The sequence below is a fragment of the Microcebus murinus genome, chromosome 2, assembly GCF_040939455.1.
Source record: "Microcebus murinus isolate Inina chromosome 2, M.murinus_Inina_mat1.0, whole genome shotgun sequence".
Taxonomy (NCBI): Eukaryota; Metazoa; Chordata; class Mammalia; order Primates; family Cheirogaleidae; genus Microcebus; species Microcebus murinus.
The window spans coordinates 33,553,923-33,571,051 of NC_134105.1; the positions used below are offsets into that span (position 1 = coordinate 33,553,923).

General features: G+C 56.1%; 3 protein-coding genes across 12 annotated transcripts; 2 read left to right on the plus strand and 1 right to left on the minus strand.

Annotated features, from left to right (window-relative positions):
* The first annotated feature begins 1,083 nt into the window (after window positions 1-1,083).
* On the plus strand, window positions 1,084-6,021 carry PLK3 (polo like kinase 3). Of its 2 annotated transcripts, none has more exons than XM_075997711.1 (15): window positions 1,084-1,408; window positions 1,575-1,682; window positions 1,771-1,887; window positions 2,031-2,160; window positions 2,242-2,329; window positions 3,120-3,215; window positions 3,310-3,508; window positions 3,615-3,738; window positions 3,944-4,035; window positions 4,277-4,394; window positions 4,506-4,589; window positions 4,681-4,843; window positions 4,994-5,123; window positions 5,275-5,388; window positions 5,498-6,021. In XM_075997711.1, the coding sequence occupies exons 1-15, from the start codon at window positions 1,199-1,201 to the stop codon at window positions 5,687-5,689; spliced, it is 1,965 nt and encodes a 654-aa protein (XP_075853826.1). In that variant the 5' UTR covers window positions 1,084-1,198; the 3' UTR covers window positions 5,690-6,021. The 2 variants fall into 2 exon arrangements, with proteins under 2 accessions (XP_075853826.1, XP_012631419.1); XM_012775965.2 differs by having other exon boundaries at window positions 1,085-1,408; window positions 4,277-4,370.
* Window positions 6,022-6,033: 12 nt separating this feature from the next.
* DYNLT4 (dynein light chain Tctex-type 4) lies at window positions 6,034-8,146 on the minus strand. 3 transcript variants are annotated; one of them, XM_075997725.1, is made up of 3 exons: window positions 7,846-8,146; window positions 6,811-6,882; window positions 6,034-6,704 (listed from the first exon to the last, which is right to left on the minus strand). In XM_075997725.1, exon 3 carries the CDS (start codon window positions 6,691-6,693, stop codon window positions 6,034-6,036), a length of 660 nt encoding a protein of 219 aa, XP_075853840.1. In that variant the 5' UTR covers window positions 6,694-6,704; window positions 6,811-6,882; window positions 7,846-8,146. The 3 variants fall into 3 exon arrangements, with proteins under 3 accessions (XP_075853840.1, XP_075853839.1, XP_075853838.1); XM_075997724.1 differs by lacking the exon at window positions 7,846-8,146 and adding an exon at window positions 7,239-7,830; XM_075997723.1 differs by lacking the exon at window positions 7,846-8,146 and adding an exon at window positions 7,239-7,830 and having other exon boundaries at window positions 6,034-6,882.
* Window positions 8,147-8,812: 666 nt separating this feature from the next.
* BTBD19 (BTB domain containing 19) lies at window positions 8,813-16,367 on the plus strand. 7 transcript variants are annotated; one of them, XM_075997719.1, is made up of 8 exons: window positions 8,813-9,040; window positions 10,302-10,515; window positions 10,643-10,828; window positions 12,398-12,457; window positions 12,975-13,043; window positions 13,122-13,253; window positions 13,354-13,479; window positions 13,613-16,367. In XM_075997719.1, exons 1-8 carry the CDS (start codon window positions 8,955-8,957, stop codon window positions 13,745-13,747), a joined length of 1,008 nt encoding a protein of 335 aa, XP_075853834.1. In that variant the 5' UTR covers window positions 8,813-8,954; the 3' UTR covers window positions 13,748-16,367. The 7 variants fall into 7 exon arrangements, with proteins under 7 accessions (XP_075853834.1, XP_012631431.1, XP_075853832.1 ...); XM_012775977.3 differs by having other exon boundaries at window positions 10,643-10,696; XM_075997717.1 differs by having other exon boundaries at window positions 12,975-13,253.
* Window positions 16,368-17,129: the final 762 nt, after the last annotated feature.

The window sequence follows — 17,129 nt, forward strand, 5'->3', positions numbered from 1 at the left end:
CCAGTAATCCTAGCACTCTGGGAGGCTGAAATGGGAGGATCACTTGAGCTCAGAAGTTTGAGAACAGCCTGAGCAAGAGTGAGACCCTGTCTCTACAAAAAATAGAAAAAATTAGCAGGGTGTGGTGGTGCCCACCTGTAGCCCCAGTTACTTGGGAGGCTGAGACACGAGGATCCCCCACTGCATTCTACTCAGGGCAACAGAATGAGACTCTATCTCAAAAAACAAACAAACAAAAAAACCACCTCTGTTTCTGGCCCTGGGAAAGGTGGGCATTGAGCAGGGGTCTAGGGGTGCGGATGGTCGCGGGACCAGCTGCCCAGTGGCCCATCGCTGGCATTTGAGCAATTCCCATTCTTCACTTTCTGGCCTTCTGGCTGCAGACCAAGGAAGTGGGTACTTTCACAGGAAGGGAATATGGGACCCCGCAGGAGCCGGAGATCTGTTCCTCAAGAGTGTAGAAGGCGCATGGTAAAAGCCTAGAATACCAAGCTCCGTTTGACCGCCACACTCCCCAGGGCAGCACGTGGGTCAGACTCGGGACTGTGCCATTCCCTCCAGACCCTACAGGGGGCAGCACTGGGCTGGGCCTGAGTGCTCCGGCCGAGGGCGTGGGAAGCACGCGGTCCCCAAGCTTAAAGGGGAGTGTTGGTGACACGCCCGGGCAAAAGCAAGCACCATCCCTGCCTCTCCCCTCCGGGCTGGAACGCCGATCATCTGGCTGCTGGGGAGACGTCCACAGACGTCCTGTCCCACACGACTTCAGCCCCCGCCCCGAAGGATGGGGAATGAAAGAGGCTCGGATTAGCGGGACTCTCAGTTACCAAGGAGGGCTGAGGGAGGGGACAGGGACCAGTTAGCCCCTGCGTCCCTGTCGCACCTCCACGGTGACGAGCAGTATGGCTGTCTTTAAGGTGCGGCCAGGGGGCGGGGCCTCGAAGTGCGTTGCATTAGGTAAGAGGAGGAGCGTCTGGGTGACGAAAGTCCTGGGAAGGGGCGTGGCCCCTCCGTGACTTGCCGCCAGGAAGGGGGAGGGACTCCAGTGACGCGACGCGGGGAGGGGGCAGGCGTTCATTGATAAAAACGCCGGGCTCCCTCGGGCGCGAGCGCAGCGTAGCAAATCCAGGCAGTGCCACGCGCGGCCGGGGCCGGGCGGAACCGAGAACAAGCTGGGCCCGCGCTGCGACGCGCCGCCCGCATGGAGCCCGCCGCCGGCTTCCTGTCCCCGCGCCCCTTCCCGCGAGCGGCCGCCCCGCCCGCGCCCCCCGCCGGGCCGGGACCGCCTCCGAGCGCCTTGCCGGGACCTGAGCTGGAGATGCTGGCCGTGCCGCCCGCGCCAGACCCTGGGCGCCTCATTACCGACCCGCGCAGCGGTCGCACCTACTTCAAAGGCCGCTTGTTGGGAAAGGTGGGCCGGGGCCGTCCGGGGGTGGTGCTGGCGGGGGCGGAGGGGGGCTGCCCCGCTTCTTTTCCGGCGTCGGGCCGGTTGGGGGCGCTTGACCTGAGCGCGGGGACGTCTGCGGCTCAGACCCGTCCTCCCCTGGAGCGCCCAGCCTGATGCCCCCACCTCACAGGGGGGCTTCGCCCGCTGCTACGAGGCCACTGACACAGAGACCGGCAGCGCCTACGCTGTCAAAGTCATCCCGCAGAGCCGCGTCGCCAAGCCGCATCAGCGCGAGAAGGTGGGTCCCGGCACAGCGGAGGAGGGGTGGGGTGGGGATGGTGGCGCGGGAACCCTGGGAGGATGGCAACCTCTGGTCCTCATCGCAGATCCTAAACGAGATTGAACTGCACCGAGACCTGCAGCACCGCCACATCGTGCGTTTTTCGCACCACTTTGAGGACAATGACAACATATACATTTTTCTGGAGCTCTGCAGCCGAAAGGTGAGGGATGGTGATTTGGGCAGGGATGGGGGTTGGGGAGAGAAGGGAGTCTTAAGACCCAAAGCTGGGGCCCTCAGCGGGCACAGATGGAGGGGGAGGGTCAGGGAGGGCCGACCAGGGACTGAGGCAGTGGCTCTCTGCAGTCTCTGGCCCACATCTGGAAGGCCCGGCACACCTTGTTGGAGCCCGAGGTGCGCTACTACCTGCGGCAGATCCTCTCTGGCCTCAAGTACTTGCACCAGCGGGGCATCCTGCACCGGGACCTCAAGCTGGGTGAGACTCCTGGGCCTGCAGGGTGGGGGGTTGGGGAAGGAGGGAGGAAGGACTCTGACACACCTCTCTGCCCCCATCTAGGAAACTTTTTTATTACTGAGAACATGGAACTGAAGGTGGGGGATTTTGGGCTGGCAGCCCGGTTGGAGCCCCCGGAGCAGAGGAAGAAGTGAGTGTTTGAGGAGAGGGTTGGCCACAGTCCATGCATGATGGTGTGTATGTATGAGGCAGGGTGAGCACCTGATGTGTGCACGTGATAAGTGGGGAAGGGGTGTTGGATGGTATGGGTGTGTGAGGGTGGAGGTTGCAGCCTGGGTTACTGGGATTGGTGGAGAGGGTGAGGGTCCTGTATGTGTGTGACACAGATGGGGAGGTGACCTTGAGTCCCTGATGGGGGGTGTAAGGATTCTCAGAGGTGTATGACTGACCCTGTGTGAAGGGGAAGGGGACACAGAGCGTGTGCGTGTGTGTGTGGCATATTGGAAGTATGTCAGTGGTGGGATGTGATACCCTGTGTGTGTATAAGAAGACCCTCCCTGCTGTGGCCACACTGTACTGGGTATGTGTGACATAGCATGTGTGGCAGATGAGTGTTTATGGGGGATGTGACAGCTGGTGTTGTGTGTGTGGCACAGATCGTGGGAGGTGACAGCCTGATGAGTTTCTGACAGACAAGAGTGGGGGAAGGGATCAGTGATAGACTCTCTGTTGACCCTGGAGGAGGGGGCTGTGCCGGGGGTCAGGGCCTCCCCCATCCTGAAGAGCAGCTGAGCAGCTGGGCCAGGCGGGTGGGTGGGGACTCAGCTGCCATCCCTGCATCCATTGTCCCAGGACACACAGGAACTCTCTGGCCTTTGGTGACAGGCAGCTGCTTTGTCTGGACTCATAGTGGGGGAAGGGAGAGGGGCTGCTGGGCTGGGTCTGAGCCTTCCCCCCTCCTCCTCCCTACCACCTTCCAGGACCATCTGTGGCACCCCCAACTATGTGGCTCCAGAAGTGCTGCTGAGACAGGGCCACGGCCCTGAGGCGGACGTGTGGTCACTGGGCTGTGTCATGTGAGTTCCTGGGTCCTGGGTCAGCAGCAGGAGAGCGGTGGGTGTATGGGGGCACACCCTCCACTTACTCCTGACCCCTCATCCCGCCCCACAGGTACACACTGCTCTGTGGGAGCCCCCCCTTTGAGACGGCTGACCTGAAGGAGACGTACCGCTGCATCAAGCAGGTTCACTACACGCTGCCTGCCAGCCTCTCGCTGCCCGCCCGGCAGCTCCTGGCCGCCATCCTTCGGGCCTCACCACGAGACCGCCCATCTATTGACCAGATCCTGCGCCATGACTTCTTTACCAAGGTATGTGGCTCCAGTCTGCGTATTCCCCGGGGATTGAATGGGGGCAGGTGACAGGTCCCCTGGGGCCTTAGCCTCTCTTCTCTGTTCACGGGGCTCCCTTCCTCAGGGCTACACCCCCGATCGGCTCCCTGTCAGCAGCTGTGTGACAGTACCCGACCTGACACCCCCCAACCCAGCTAAAAGTCTGTTTGCCAAAGTCACCAAGACCCTCTTCGGCAGGAAGAAGAAGAGTGAGTCTGGGGTGTCAGTGGGTGAGGGTGCAGAGCTGCAGAGTGGCTCGTTACGTGTGTTTCGGGGGCGGGGGAGCGTGGGAGCCTGTGAACTCCTGGGGAGAGTGTGTGTTATACGGGCACTTGGGAAGGCCTCTGTGTCCACCCTGTGGGTAGCAGCGGGGCTGGGCAGAATACTGAGGGCCTTGTCATGCCTCATCCCCAGGTAAGAACCATTCCGAGGAGCGGGACGAGGTCTCCTGTTTGGTGAGCGGCCTCATGCACACGTCCATTGGCCATCACGATGCCAGGCCTGAGGTGAGGTGCTCACGTGAGCACTGTTCCCCTGACTCACCCCCACCCTAGCAGCTGAGGGAAGCCCGGGATAAAAGAGGGTGGTGAAGCATCCAGCCTCGTGGTGGCCTAATTGGCTGTGTCTCATTAGCCAGGCACAGCTGACCTGGAGTGCCCTGGGAGCCAGGGCAGGGCTGGGCTGTGGACTCTCGAGGATTTGGATTTCAGGGCCTGGCTCACTCCCCTTCCCTACCCAACCCTCCAGGCTCCAACAGCTTCTGGTCCAGCCCCTGTCAGTCTGGTAGACACAGCACCTGAGGACAGCTCACCCCGTGGGACGCTGGCAAGCAGTGGAGATGGTGAGGAGCCAGGGAGGATGACAGGTGCTAGAGGTTGCTGGGGCCAGACCAAGGGCCAGAGGGAAGGAGCGGGCAGGGGACCTGGCTTGGGTTCTGGAGGCTAATGCTTAAATCTCAATGCCCTGCTCCTTTCAGGGTTCGAAGAAGGTCTCACTGTGGCCACAGTGGTGGAGTCGGCCCTCTGTGCTCTGAGAAACTGTGTGGCCTTCATGCCCCCAGGTAAGGCTGGGGTCTGGTGCATGTAAATGGTGGTGGCAGTTCTGTGGCTGGGAGGCCAGGATCAGGGCCTCACTCTCCTCTCCCATGACAGCGGAACAGAACCCGGCTCCCCTGGCCCAGCCAGAACCTCTGGTGTGGGTCAGCAAGTGGGTTGACTACTCCAACAAGTTTGGCTTTGGGTATCAACTGTCCAGCCGCCGTGTAGCTGTGCTCTTCAATGATGGCACACACATGGCCCTGTCGGCCAATAGAAAGTAAGTGTTTTATGGGTACCTGGTTCTCAGGCTATTGTACCCAGCAGGGCTGCACCTTGGTGCGTGCCCCTGGGCTCAGGGACCTGCGGTTTCTCAGGAGAGGGGTGTTGGTGCAGGGCTCCCTCTCTGACCTCTGTTTCCCCCTTCCAGGACTGTGCACTACAATCCCACCAGCACAAAGCACTTCTCCTTCTCCGTGGGTGCTGTGCCCCGGGCCCTGCAGCCTCAGCTAGGCATCCTGCGGTATTTCGCCTCCTACATGGAGCAGCACCTCATGAAGGTGTGAGGGCTGGGGTGGGACACTTTTAAGGACTAACACATCCTGACCCCTTCTGATTCCCCTTTGGTGGTAGTGGGGCTCAAAGCTAGAGGCTAAGGGAGATGTCAGTGGGGAGAGGTCTGACCAGTGACCCACCTGCCTCTGCTCCTAGGGTGGAGATCTGCCCAGTGTGGAAGAGGTAGAGATGCCTGCCCCACCCTTGCTGCTGCAGTGGGTCAAGACGGATCAGGCCCTACTCATGCTGTTTAGTGATGGTACTGTCCAGGTAAAAGCCTGTCCTGGAGTGATGGGGAAGGTCCAGGAGGCCCAGGGTGCTGGGGAGGTAACTGGGCCTGGGGCATAGGCCCTGATCACTGTCACCCTCCTGTGCACAGGTGAACTTCTACGGGGACCACACCAAGCTGATCCTCAGTGGCTGGGAGCCCCTTCTTGTGACTTTTGTGGCCCGAAATCGCAGTGCTTACACTTACCTCGCTTCTCACCTTCGGCAGCTGGGCTGCTCCCCAGACCTGCGGCAGCGACTACGCTATGCTCTGCGCCTGCTCCGTGACCGTAGCCCAACCTAGGCCTCAGCCTACAGAGCAGGCTGCAACCCAAGCCCTCAGGCCTGAGGCCTGTGCCTGTAAGGCTCTGGCCTTTGCCTTTGTGGCCCTCCCCATCCTTTTGGTGCCTCACTGGGGGCTTTGGGCTGAATCCCCCAGGGAATCAGGGACCACCTTTACTGGAGTTGGGGGTGGCCTGTCCTCTGTCGCCTACCCTCTCCAAGATAAGCCTGAGCCTTAGCTCCCAGCTAGGGGGCGTTATTTATGGACCACTTTTATTTATTGTCAGACATTTATTTATTGGGATGTGATCCCCAGGGGGACCTCCTCCTGGGTTAATAAACCGTTTTGCAGAATTGGAGGCCTGCTCATTCACAGTAGAGCCCATGGACCGTGGCCACTGCGAAGAGCGAGGCATTAGTGTAGGTGGCCGAGGCCAGCCCGTCTGTCGCTGCGTCCCAGAGGGCACGGCTGACCACCTGCACGCCCTGGCCGGCACGCGGCCCCAGCACCACACTGCACACCAGCTTGTAGCGCGGCGGGCTGAGCTCGCGCAGGCGCACGTGTATCTGCTCGCAGAGCTCCCGTGCCAGCCGACCGGCCTCGGCGCCTGAGTAGCACGTGTCGCACAGCTCCGCGGCTAGCGCCGCCTCCAGGGCACGCTGTGCGCGCGCAGCCTCCCAGCGCTCCGCAGGCGCCGGCTCCGTGCAATACGAGGGCGCCACCCGACGGGCGGGCGCCAGGGGCAACCCAGAGAAACTGACCCGCGAGGCTAGAGGGGGCACAGGGCCCAGGGATGGTCGCCGACCCCCTGGGCCCACGCCTGGACCGGCCAGCGAGTTGCGGCGGGAGAAGGAGGCAGCCAGACCCAGCACGGAGCCACGGCGGGAGGCCGGGCCCAGACCTGTGGGTCGGACCTCATCAATGCTGGGCAGGCGGCCTCGGGGACGCATTGGTGGTAGTTTCGGCCCAGAGTCTTTGGCAGTCTCCTCCTCCTGGCGTCCGGGGGGCAGAGGCCTGCCAGCCATGGACCTGCCGGCTGGAAGACCCACATTTAGCGAGGGTGTCTTCGCTGGCCGTCTCCTACCCTACCCAGTCTCTTGGTCCGTGATGTCAAGGGTTATTACCCGCTACCCCCTTCTTACCTGTGTTTTGGGAACGAGTGTATCAAATAGTCCGAGGCTGCCTGGGTTCCTAGGTGCTTAGAAGGCTAACAGCTGTTAGGAACATAAGCAGGGGAAGGGATGCCGCTCAGACTGTGGTCCTGAGTTAGTCCCTGCCACAGTTAGTCCCTGCCACAGTTGAGCTCCACTTTCTCTCGGGCACTGGTTCGCTAGGTGAGCTCTACACTTCCTTTTCCCCCTTCCACCTGACTTCACCAGTAGGAGGGGAGATGTAGCTGGCTTCTGCCTCAGCCTGGACTATGGAAGTGGTACCCCAACTGCTAACCATTAGGGATGGACAGATCTAACTTTTTCAGTCCCACGGATCCTTCTATCCCTAGGGTATTGCATCCAGTCATCTTCCCCCCTAATCTGCTCCTAGGTGGCTGGCACAAAGATCTCCCCCTCACCTGGCTGAGGCTGGAGGCAGGTGACTCATGAAGCTCCTTCTGCCTTCTGCTTTTGGCTCCTGACCCCACCTCTCCAGACTCAGCCGTGGGATGGTTGCCCTCTTCTCCTGAAACTCCCTCAGGCACCTGAGTCATCTGCAACCTTTGGCCTTCGATCTCTCTCCCGGCTGGCTCCTCAGCCCTTGCCTAGCTGGCCTGGCAGTGGGAAGGGAAGGGCCTGTGTTGTGGCGTTGCCATGGGTTGCTGGGGCAAGTACTCCTCCTTCCTAGGGTCCCTCCCTGCAGTCCAGCTAGGGCTTAACCTGAGAGTGTTACTACTGTGAGCATGTGCTGAGCATGGGGTGCCCCTGAGTCATCTCAGAGAGGGGAGCAACAGAGGCTTGGAGCTCAGGGGCATAATGCCACAGGGGTATGAGAGGCTCTGAACAGAAAGGTGTCCTCCTGGCTGGGCTTGCTGGCTCATACTTGTAGTCCTGGGACAATGGGAGGGGCAGGGAGATTGCTTGAGCCTAGGAGTTTGAGGTTTCAGTGAGCTGTGACAATGCCACTGCAGTCCAGCCTGGGTGACATAGTGAGACCCTGTCAAAAAAAAAAGAAAGGCATTCTACCCCAGGGCTTTTGAGCCAATGTCCATTACTCCCCTTGTGAAACAGCCAGACACTGGCCATTTGTGAACAAGTCACAGAGGCCTGGGATGTGGGGGAGAGAACTTCAGGCTGCGGGGGTGGTTCTCAGGAATCTAAGAATCAGGCCCACAGGAAGGAGCTCGTCAGGGCTCTATCTTCTCCCCATCAGCCTCAACAAGGACAAACATTTCCGCTCCAGGCGCTGAGCTAGGGTGTGGCTTGGATGACTTCCTCAGTTCAGGGCTGTGTGCGGGGGGAGGGGAGGCCCATTGGCTTGCCTGGTGGGAGCCAGGCCTGACGCAGCGGTGACTTGGTGGTGAACCCAAGTCCAGTCCCCTGACCCTTGCTGATCCAAGTGCCCTGAGGCTTGTCCCCAGCTGGCCACACCTCTAGTGTGCCCTCCCCACTTCCACCCTTTGTTGCATTTCAGGGATGCCAGGAGTTGTGACGGCTCTGTCAGAGCTGACAATTCCTCACCTGACCCCGGTTCTGGGAGGGATGGGACTGTCCCCTTCCATACAAGGGCAGTCTGGGCCCTGGAAACCATCCCTGAGGGTGAGGATTTTCCCCGTGTCATGGGGGTTCTCCACGCCTGGCTAACCTGATGCAGCTGTGTGTCCGTGGAAGAGGGAAGGGTTAGGTCTGTGTGTCTGTGGAAGAGGGAAGGGTTAGGTGGGCAGGGAGTTTGAACAATGAAGCCAGGGCAGGCAGGGGCTGGAGAATGACTCTGCTTAGGGTCCCTCTGAGGGCTCAGCTTTCCCTGGGCCTGCAGGGGAGATGGGCGGGGCCTCCTCTGCGCCGAGCTCGAGTTTCCATAGAAACCCACAGGCTTCCCACCCTGGGGCTGGCGTAGGCAGGCTGCCAGCCAGGCCGTATCCGCCAGCCTCTCTTCCCCACCCCAGGCCGCTCCAGCCCCGGTTCCTCCTGGCCCCTCCCCAGGCCTATTCCTATCCGGGAGCCCCTGGCCTCCGAAGCCCTCTTCCTTCAGGAACTTGGGCCTCTCTGAGCTACTGCCCCTCCGCCTCAGGCCTTTCTAGTCTCACCAGCTCTAGGGCCAGGCCAGGCCTCCTAGGCCGCTCTCTCCCCCACCCATGGAGGGCCCCGGACTGGTGGTGCGCGGGGAGGCTGCGCCCTTTTCTACAGCACTCCGAAGCCTCGTCAACAACCCCTGGTACAGGTGAGGGGGCTGTCTTCGGTTTGTCCTAGCGGGCTCTATTGGCCCCATGACGCTGAGGAGGCCCTGGGGGATGAAGAGGTGGCAGTTAGAACCTGCCTTCCTCTCTGGTGGACTCAGTCTGTGGGGAAGTCAAGTGGAGACAGTGGCTTGTGGCCCGAGGCATCCGTGGTGTCCTGAAAGCCAGAAGTGGGGACAGTGGGAGCGAGAGCCCGGAGGTGCTGTGTGAGCTCAGGCAAAGACCCCTCTTCTCTGAATCTCAGGCTGCTGGCAGAAGAGAAAGATCCTCAGTCCCTTGGATCCTGAAAGGTGGGAGGTGATGATTCTTCCTTTTCCCTCCTAACACTCAGCTTGGTGTCCAGGCTCCTCCTGGAAGAAGCAGAGGAGCAGACGCCCCTGTTCTGGGCACTGGGCATTCACAGAGGAACAAAGCTCAAGGGACTGAGTCAGAGTCCCAGGCAGGAAGTAGTCAAGGGTCCTGCTGCTCCGCGCCTGCCCAGGATGCTCATGTCTGAAACCAGGGATAGAGTTTACAGGGGGCAGGGCTGGTCAGGAGCACTAGAGTGAAGCTTCTGTCCCCACTGTCTCAGAGCTAGGCTCCTCCCCCACGGTTGGTGACTCTTATAACCCTGCTTATTTGGGGTCACAGTCTGCCCTGAGTAGTGTGAAGCCAAGCTTTGGACCCGGGACTGGGAGGCTCCAGGAAGCTCAGGCTTCACCTGCCTTCTATCACAGGCCCCGTTCAGAGGTCCCTTTCACAGGCCCACAGGCTGGGGCCGGAAGTGATTGTGAATTTGGAAAATGTGGTCTGGCCTCATGATGGTTCATCACTGCCGTGTCTGTTTACAAGTGCACACTCTGCACCCCACACCCCCACACCCTCCTGCCTGGAGGAGGGCTGAAAAAAGCTGAGTTTGCAGCCAGTGGAGGAGGAGCCAAGAGGTGCTTTCCTTCCCCCAAGACTCAGGCTGGGGGAGAGGTGTAGGTGGGATCAATCTTGCTTGTGTCAGCTTTAGTGCCCCCTCAGTGATCAAGCACAGCCACCTCCTCTGAGACCTGAGGTTTAGAATAGGAAATCACTTGCTTGCAGTACCATCTGGTGGAGCTGGGACTAGAACTCAGGCCTGTGTGTCCCACACCTTCTGCAGGAAGTACTAAACCCTGTGTCTTACATTATAGCTATAGGAAACCAAGGCCCAGATAGGCAAGGCAAAGCCCAAGGCGCACTCTAGACTCTGGCCTCCTCTGCCCCTCTCTCCCACAGTGATGTTCGCTTTGTGGTCGGTCAAGAACGGCAGGAGGTATTTGCCCACCGGTGCTTGTTGGCCTGTAGATGCAGCTTCTTCCAGCGACTTCTGGGCTCAGAGCCCGGCCCCAGGGTGCCGAGTCCCGTGGTGCTAAGCACTGTGCCAGCTGAGGCCTTCCTGGCAGTGCTGGAGTTCCTGTACACCAACAGTGTCAAGCTGCACCGCCACTCTGTGAGCCCACTGAGCCGGGGCCTGGGTGGGAGAGGCTGGGGGTGCAAGAGGCAGGAGTTTGCCTGTCACACTGTGGGCTACCGGGCAGGGGAAACTCCCTTCTGCTCCCCAACCACCCACTCTGCAGGTGCTGGAGGTGCTGACGGCAGCTGTGGAGTATGGGCTGGAGGAACTGCGAGAGGTGGGTTTCTGTGCCAGGTCCCTGTCTCATTTCCCCTGCCTCTCATGGGCCACTTCCCACCCTGCTTCACAGACACTCTGGCCTGGAGAGGAACGTGTGCCCACACAGAGAGGAGTATGGATGTCTTTCTGTGTAAGCAGAGCATGTATGTGTGCCTATAAGAGCATGTATGTATGTATGTGTGCAAAAGAATTCTCCGGTGACCTGTGTGCTTTGGGGGCAGTGGGGGTGCTTATGGCTGATGCTGGAGATACAAGGATAAGTCAGCCTTGATCCCTGTTCTGATAGACACATGGAAACACTTACCAGGGTGGCATAAGAAATGTGATAGGTGAGGGTGAATGGTGCTGAGACTATGTGGAGACTGTGTGTCTCCCCAGTCTCACCACCAGGGAGAGGAAGAGAAGACTTCCTGGAGGAGGAAACATTCGTGTTGGATCTGGTAGAACAAATACAATTTTGTGGCCAGGTGTGGTGGCACATGCCTGTAATCCTAGCACTTTGGGAGGCCAAGGTGGGAGGATTGTTCGAGGCCAGGAGTTCAGACTAGCCTATGCAACATAGCAAGGACCCATCTCTACAAAAAATTTCAAAACTTAGCCAGGCATGGTGGCGCATGCCTGTAGTCCCAGCTACTCAGGAGGCTGAAGTAGGAGGATCACTTGAGCCCAGGAGTTGGAGGTTGCAGTGAGCTATGATCACACCACTGCACTCCAGCCTGGGCAACAGAGTAAGATCCTCTCTCTTAAAAAAAAAAATAGGATTTTGTTCAGAGGGGAGTGGAAAGATGGCATTCTAGTCACAGAGGCACCAAAGGAGCTAGTGAGACATTTGGTGTGGCTGGACTAGGAACTAGGGTGTGAGGAGAGGGCAAGGTGAGACTAGAGAGGGTGCCTGGGCTGGTTCATGCAGGGCGTCCAAGCATTTGGACTGCTTTTAACTAGAGGGCAGTGGAGACTCAGTGAAGGTTTCAGGTAAGGGAATGAGGATTTGGCAGCTAGAGGAGAAGGGACTGGAAGAGATGGGAAGCACCTGACAGTTCAGCCAGGATAGTGCAGCAGTCAAGAGATGATGCGGCTCATGCCCATAGTCCCAGCTACTCAGGATGCTGCTGAGGCAGGAGGATCACTTGAGGCCAGGAGTTTGAGACCAGCCTGGGGAATATAGCAAGACTCTTGTCTCTAAAAGAAAAATTTAAAAAGAGATGATGTGTGGCTATGATGGGGGTGGCAGTGGAAGCCCAAGAGAGAGGTGGATGGCTCTGAAAGAGGAGCTAGAACTGGCAGAATCCAGTGTTTTTCTGGATGTGAGAATAAGAGAGATGTTGAGGATGAAATTCTTCAAGTTTCTGATAAAAACAGAAGTGTGCTGAGTCAGGAAGGGAACAAGTAGAGGAAGATAAGCATCCTGAGAGAAGGGGAGAGTGCCGTTTTTGCATGGTTCTTATCTGGTCTATTTAGTGGTGAATATGCTAGAAGGTGAGTTGCGGGGCTTGGCTTTGCTAGTCTCCAGTTCCTCTGAGCTTGCCTTCTCAGCTCTGGCAATTCCCTGCCACGCCTGGCCTGGGAGGTCAGGATGGGCCTGGGGCTGCTAGGAGCCTGAGTGGCTCACTGTTCCAAGCCTGCTCACTGCTTCTGGGGTGGGACTGGGGTCTCAGAGCAGGGACACCTCTGCACAACCCACATTCATTTCTGTTCTCAGCTGTGCCTGGAGTTTGTGGTGAAGGTGCTGGATGTGGAGTTGGTTTGTGAGGCCCTGCAGGTGGGTACTGCTGGCCAGGCCTGGGAGGAGTCTGGCTTTTAGTATGTGAAATTGAGTTCCCAGGTGCCAGGAGCCTTGACCTCTAGACCTTGTCTGGCCTGGAACAACCTGAATGTATGGTGGGAGGGAGTGTCCAAAGATGTTTGTAGGATGAACTCAGTGCCTGGGATCCTTCAGATCTGGGATCTGGGAGACATCAGCAGTCAGGTGTGGGAGCAGGATTTGAAGAGTCTGGAGGTCTCTGCTGGTCTTCTCTCAGGGCTGGGGAATGATTCTCCGCTGGACCTGGGGAAGGGTGTAGAGTTTTAGACATAGCAGTCTCCTGTAGCAAACAGCAGGTTAAGTCCACCTGCATACATGTCCATGTGCGAATGGGGGCCTTCACTGGGTCTAGTTTCCTGGGAGGCCACAGGCCCTGTCAGCCTCCCCAACTAGGGCTAGGGCTCACCGTGGTAGCCCCAGTGTGAAGTGCTGGGCTATGTGGTCTCTCAGTCTCCAACCCTCATTCTGCTCCCAGGTGGCTGTAACCTTTGGCCTGGGGCCGCTGCAGGAGCGTTGCATAGCCTTCATAGAGGCCCACAGCCAGGTACAGCTCCTCATCTTCATACTCCTGACCCCACACCCCATTCTGCTCCTCCCTGACCCAAACGCCGCCAACCCCCAGGAGGCGCTCCGGACCAGAGGTTTTCTGGAACTGTCAGCGCCTGCACTGCTGCCCCTGCTGCGCAGCGACAAGCTCTGCGTGGACGAGGCTGAGCTGGTCTGGGCGGCCCGGAGCTGGGCGCGAGTGGGCGCGGTGAGCTGGGGCTGGGGGAGCGCGAGGACGATGGAGGAGGTGCAGGCTGCGGGAACCAGGCGAGCAGGCGGCGGCCTGGGCTCAGGGCTGGCGTTCGCAGGCGGTACTGGAGCGGCCTGTGGTCGAGGTGGCAGCACCGGTGGTGAGAGAGCTGCGACTGGCCTTGTTGGCTCCAGCAGAGCTGAGCGCCCTGGAAGAGCAGAACCGGAGGGAGCCGTTCATCCCGGTGCGGACGCGGGCAGATCCACTCAGCAGTGTGGGGTCGAGGCGCTGGGGGGGAGGGCGGGAAGAGGCGGGAGTGGCCCTTTCGGGGCGAGGTGGCACCGCGGAAGTCAGCGGTGACCGGCTTTGCTCTGTAGGTGGAGCAGATCGTAGAGGCGTGGAAGTGTCACGCCCTGCGGAGAGGGGATGAGGCTCGAGGCGCCCCTTGTCGCCGCCGGAGAGGCACCCTGCCCCGGGAGCATCACCGCTTCCTGGACCTGCCCTTCAAATGACCCAACGCCAGGATTTCGAAGACTCCTGAGCCTGCTCCAAACTACATCTCCCGACGTGCTCGGAGCGAGCTTCTGGTTCCGGCATGCTCCGCGAGCGGGGCGCCGGAAGGATCCTTCTCTGCCATGCGCGGCGCCCCGTGCGTGGGTTATAGGGCGGGGCGAAACGCGAAAGCGGAGTGTTTTTAGCTGCCCGCGTTCACTGTGCGCGCTGACGCTGGACATTTTCGTTCACCGGCCTACTCTGATGACTCTCACATATCTATTCAGCTCAGCTCCCTCTTTAATTCCAGACCTGTCTCTTGGAGGTCACTCTGCCTCACAAACACCCTAGTCTCAGTGCAAAATTGAGCTTCCCTTCTTAACCCAGCTGTACCCCCATCGTGTTTCTCATTTCCGTGGTTGCCCACACCAGAAACCTGGAACGCATTCTACTCTTTCTTCCTCACACTTGCCTCAAGTGTGAGGTCGCTCTACCTTCTAAGAGACCTTTCTAGTTAGTTTAGTTTTCCAAGCCACGGGTTCAGCCTATCCTGACATGTCATATTAGTCTTTCTGCCTTCACTCCATAACACCCTCAGTCCACTTCCCACTCTGCGGCCACACCTGAGAATCTCTGTCCTACTTCCCTTATTAATTCTCCTAACATCCTCGTTGCCCTCCAGGACAAAATACAATCTATTTCACTTTCAAGACACTCAAAACTACTAGTGGTTCTTTTTTTTTGAGACATAGTCTCACTCTGTTGCCCAGGCTAGAGTGTAATGGTCTCAGCCTAGCTCACAGCAACCTCAAACTCCTGGGCTTAAGCGATCCTTCTGCCTCTCAGCCTCTAGAGTAGCTAGCTGGGACTATAGGCATGCACCACCATGTCCGGCTAATTTTTTCTATATCTATTAGTTGGCCAATTAATTTCTTTCTATTTTTAGTAGAGACGAGGTCTCACTCTTGCTCAGGCTGGTCTTGAACTCCTGAGCTCAACCGATCCACCCGTCTCGGTCTCTCAGAGTGCTAGGATTACAGGCGTGAGCCACTGTGCCCGGCCTACTAGGGGTTCCTAAATGCTAGCAACTCCTCTCAAACACTACCTTTGCATAAATTCACTCATCCCAGAGGTATTAATTCTTTAGCTCCAGATTTACTCTCTTGGTTATTGAAGATTCCTCTGCTCTCTCTCATTCATCCTACTTCTTATCTTCCTGAGGACCTGAATTCCTCTGAAGAAAGATCCCTGGGGCCTAAAGAAGTGCCTTATTCATGTCTGCTTCCTCAGTCCCTTTCACTTAATGAGTGCTCTGTAAATGTTAAGTTAATGACTTTATTTCCTTATTTAAATGCCACTTTATTCCATAAAGAGTTTTAAGGGATCTGTAAAACAGTATACCATCCATCTAAAATGAGAGACAGTTGACTGTTTAGAAGAAAATAAAGTTATATTTCTATCTCAGGGACTTTATACAAAACTATATTGCATATAGTTTTTTGTTTTTTTTTTTTTTTTTGATACAGAGTCTCGCTTTGTTGCCCAGGCTAGAGTGAGTGCCGTGGCGTCAACCTAGCTCACAGCAACCTCAAACTCCTGAGCTCAAGCAATCCTCCTGCCTCAGCCTCCTGAGTAGCTGGGACTACAGGCATGTGCCACCATGCCCAGCTAATTTTTTCTATATCTGTTAGTTGGCCAATTAATTTCTTTCTATTTTTATAGTAGAGACGGTGTCTCACTCTTGCTCAGGCTGGTTTTGAACTCCTGACCTCTAGCAATCCGCCGGCCTCTGCCTCCCAGAGTGGTAGGATTACTGGCATAAGCCACTGCACCCAGCCTGCATATGGTTTAAAGACAGTTATTTGGCATTCTCTGGCAGAAATGAAAATGTGGTTATCCAGTAGTGCCACTGCATGGCAACATTGGAGAGTGAAAATTGAAAACAATCTATATGTCCATTAATAGAAGACTGGTTATATTAGCTATGGTATATTTCTACAATGATATGGAAAGATATTTATGACCTTTAGTGAAAAAAGCATAGTTCAGACCAAGTACAGCACAATTCGTTTTGTTAAAAGATAGCATAGTGATTAAGTGTGTGTTTTCTGGAGCCAAGATGCTTGTGTTTGAATCCCAGCTTCACCACATAATGGCTTTGTTACTTGAGTTAGGATACTTAATTTTTATCTACCCCAGTTTCCTTATTTATAAAATGGAGCTAAAAATAGAACCTATTTAGTAGGGTTGTTAGGAAGATGAAATTAGTTAATTTTGTAAAATACTTAGAACTGCAGCCAGGTATGATGGCTTATGCTTATAATCCCAGCTACTCGGGAAGATCACTTTAGGCCAAGAGTTCAGGACCAGCCTGGGCAACACAGTGAGACCCCCGTCCCTCCCAAAAAACAAACAAAAAATACACAAAAACAATAAGCAGAACTGTAGCTGGAAAGATTAGACACTGTATATGTGTTTAGAAAATAAATACATTCATTTGTTCTGTAAATATTCATTGAGTGCTTAGTGCCAAATGTTGATTTAGGGTCATGGAATATATCAGAGAACAAGTCAAGTCTTTCCCAAGGAGCTTACATTCTAGAAGAAACATACAATAAACAAACTAAATGTATGACATAATTTCACGGAGTAATTTGTGCTATCAAGAAAAGTAAAACAGGTTACAAAGCGATTTGATGGGAGTAGGACTGTTGCACACAGCGTAATGAGAGTAGATCTCCTAATGACGTTTGACAAGAGATCTGCAGGGAGCCACGCATCGTGGGGCAAGGCATTGGAAGGGTTTGTGTATGAGAGAGTGGTGTGTATGGTTGGATTTATGTCTTTTTTTTATTTTGGATATTTATAGCAGCTTTATTTGTAATTGTTAAGACTTGGAAGCAACCAAGGTGTCCTTCAGTAGGTGATTGAATCAATGAATTGGTACATCCAGATAATGAAATATTGTTCAGCATTAGAAAGAAACGAGCTATCAATCCATGAAAAGGCATGGAGGAAACTTAAATGCATATTACTAAGTGAAAGAAACAAGACCGAAAAGGCTACATACTGTAAAAAAATATTTTGGCTGTTATATGGAGGATTGGGATGGAGGGGGAGAGAGGAGAAGAGTGGTTAGAATTATTTAGGGGGAAAAGTTAAGAGGCTATTGTAATAATTCAGCAAGAATGGGAGGAAAATCAGCTGGTTGCAGTGGCTAATGCCTGCCTATAATCCCAGCACTTTGGAAGACTGAGGTGGAAGCATAGCTTGAACCCAGGAGATTGAGGTTGCAGTGAATTATGATGACGCCACTGCACTCTTCCCAGGCAACAGAGTGAGACCACCTTTTCTTAATGAATGAATGAATGAATGAAATAAAAAGGTGGGGGAAAATCACTG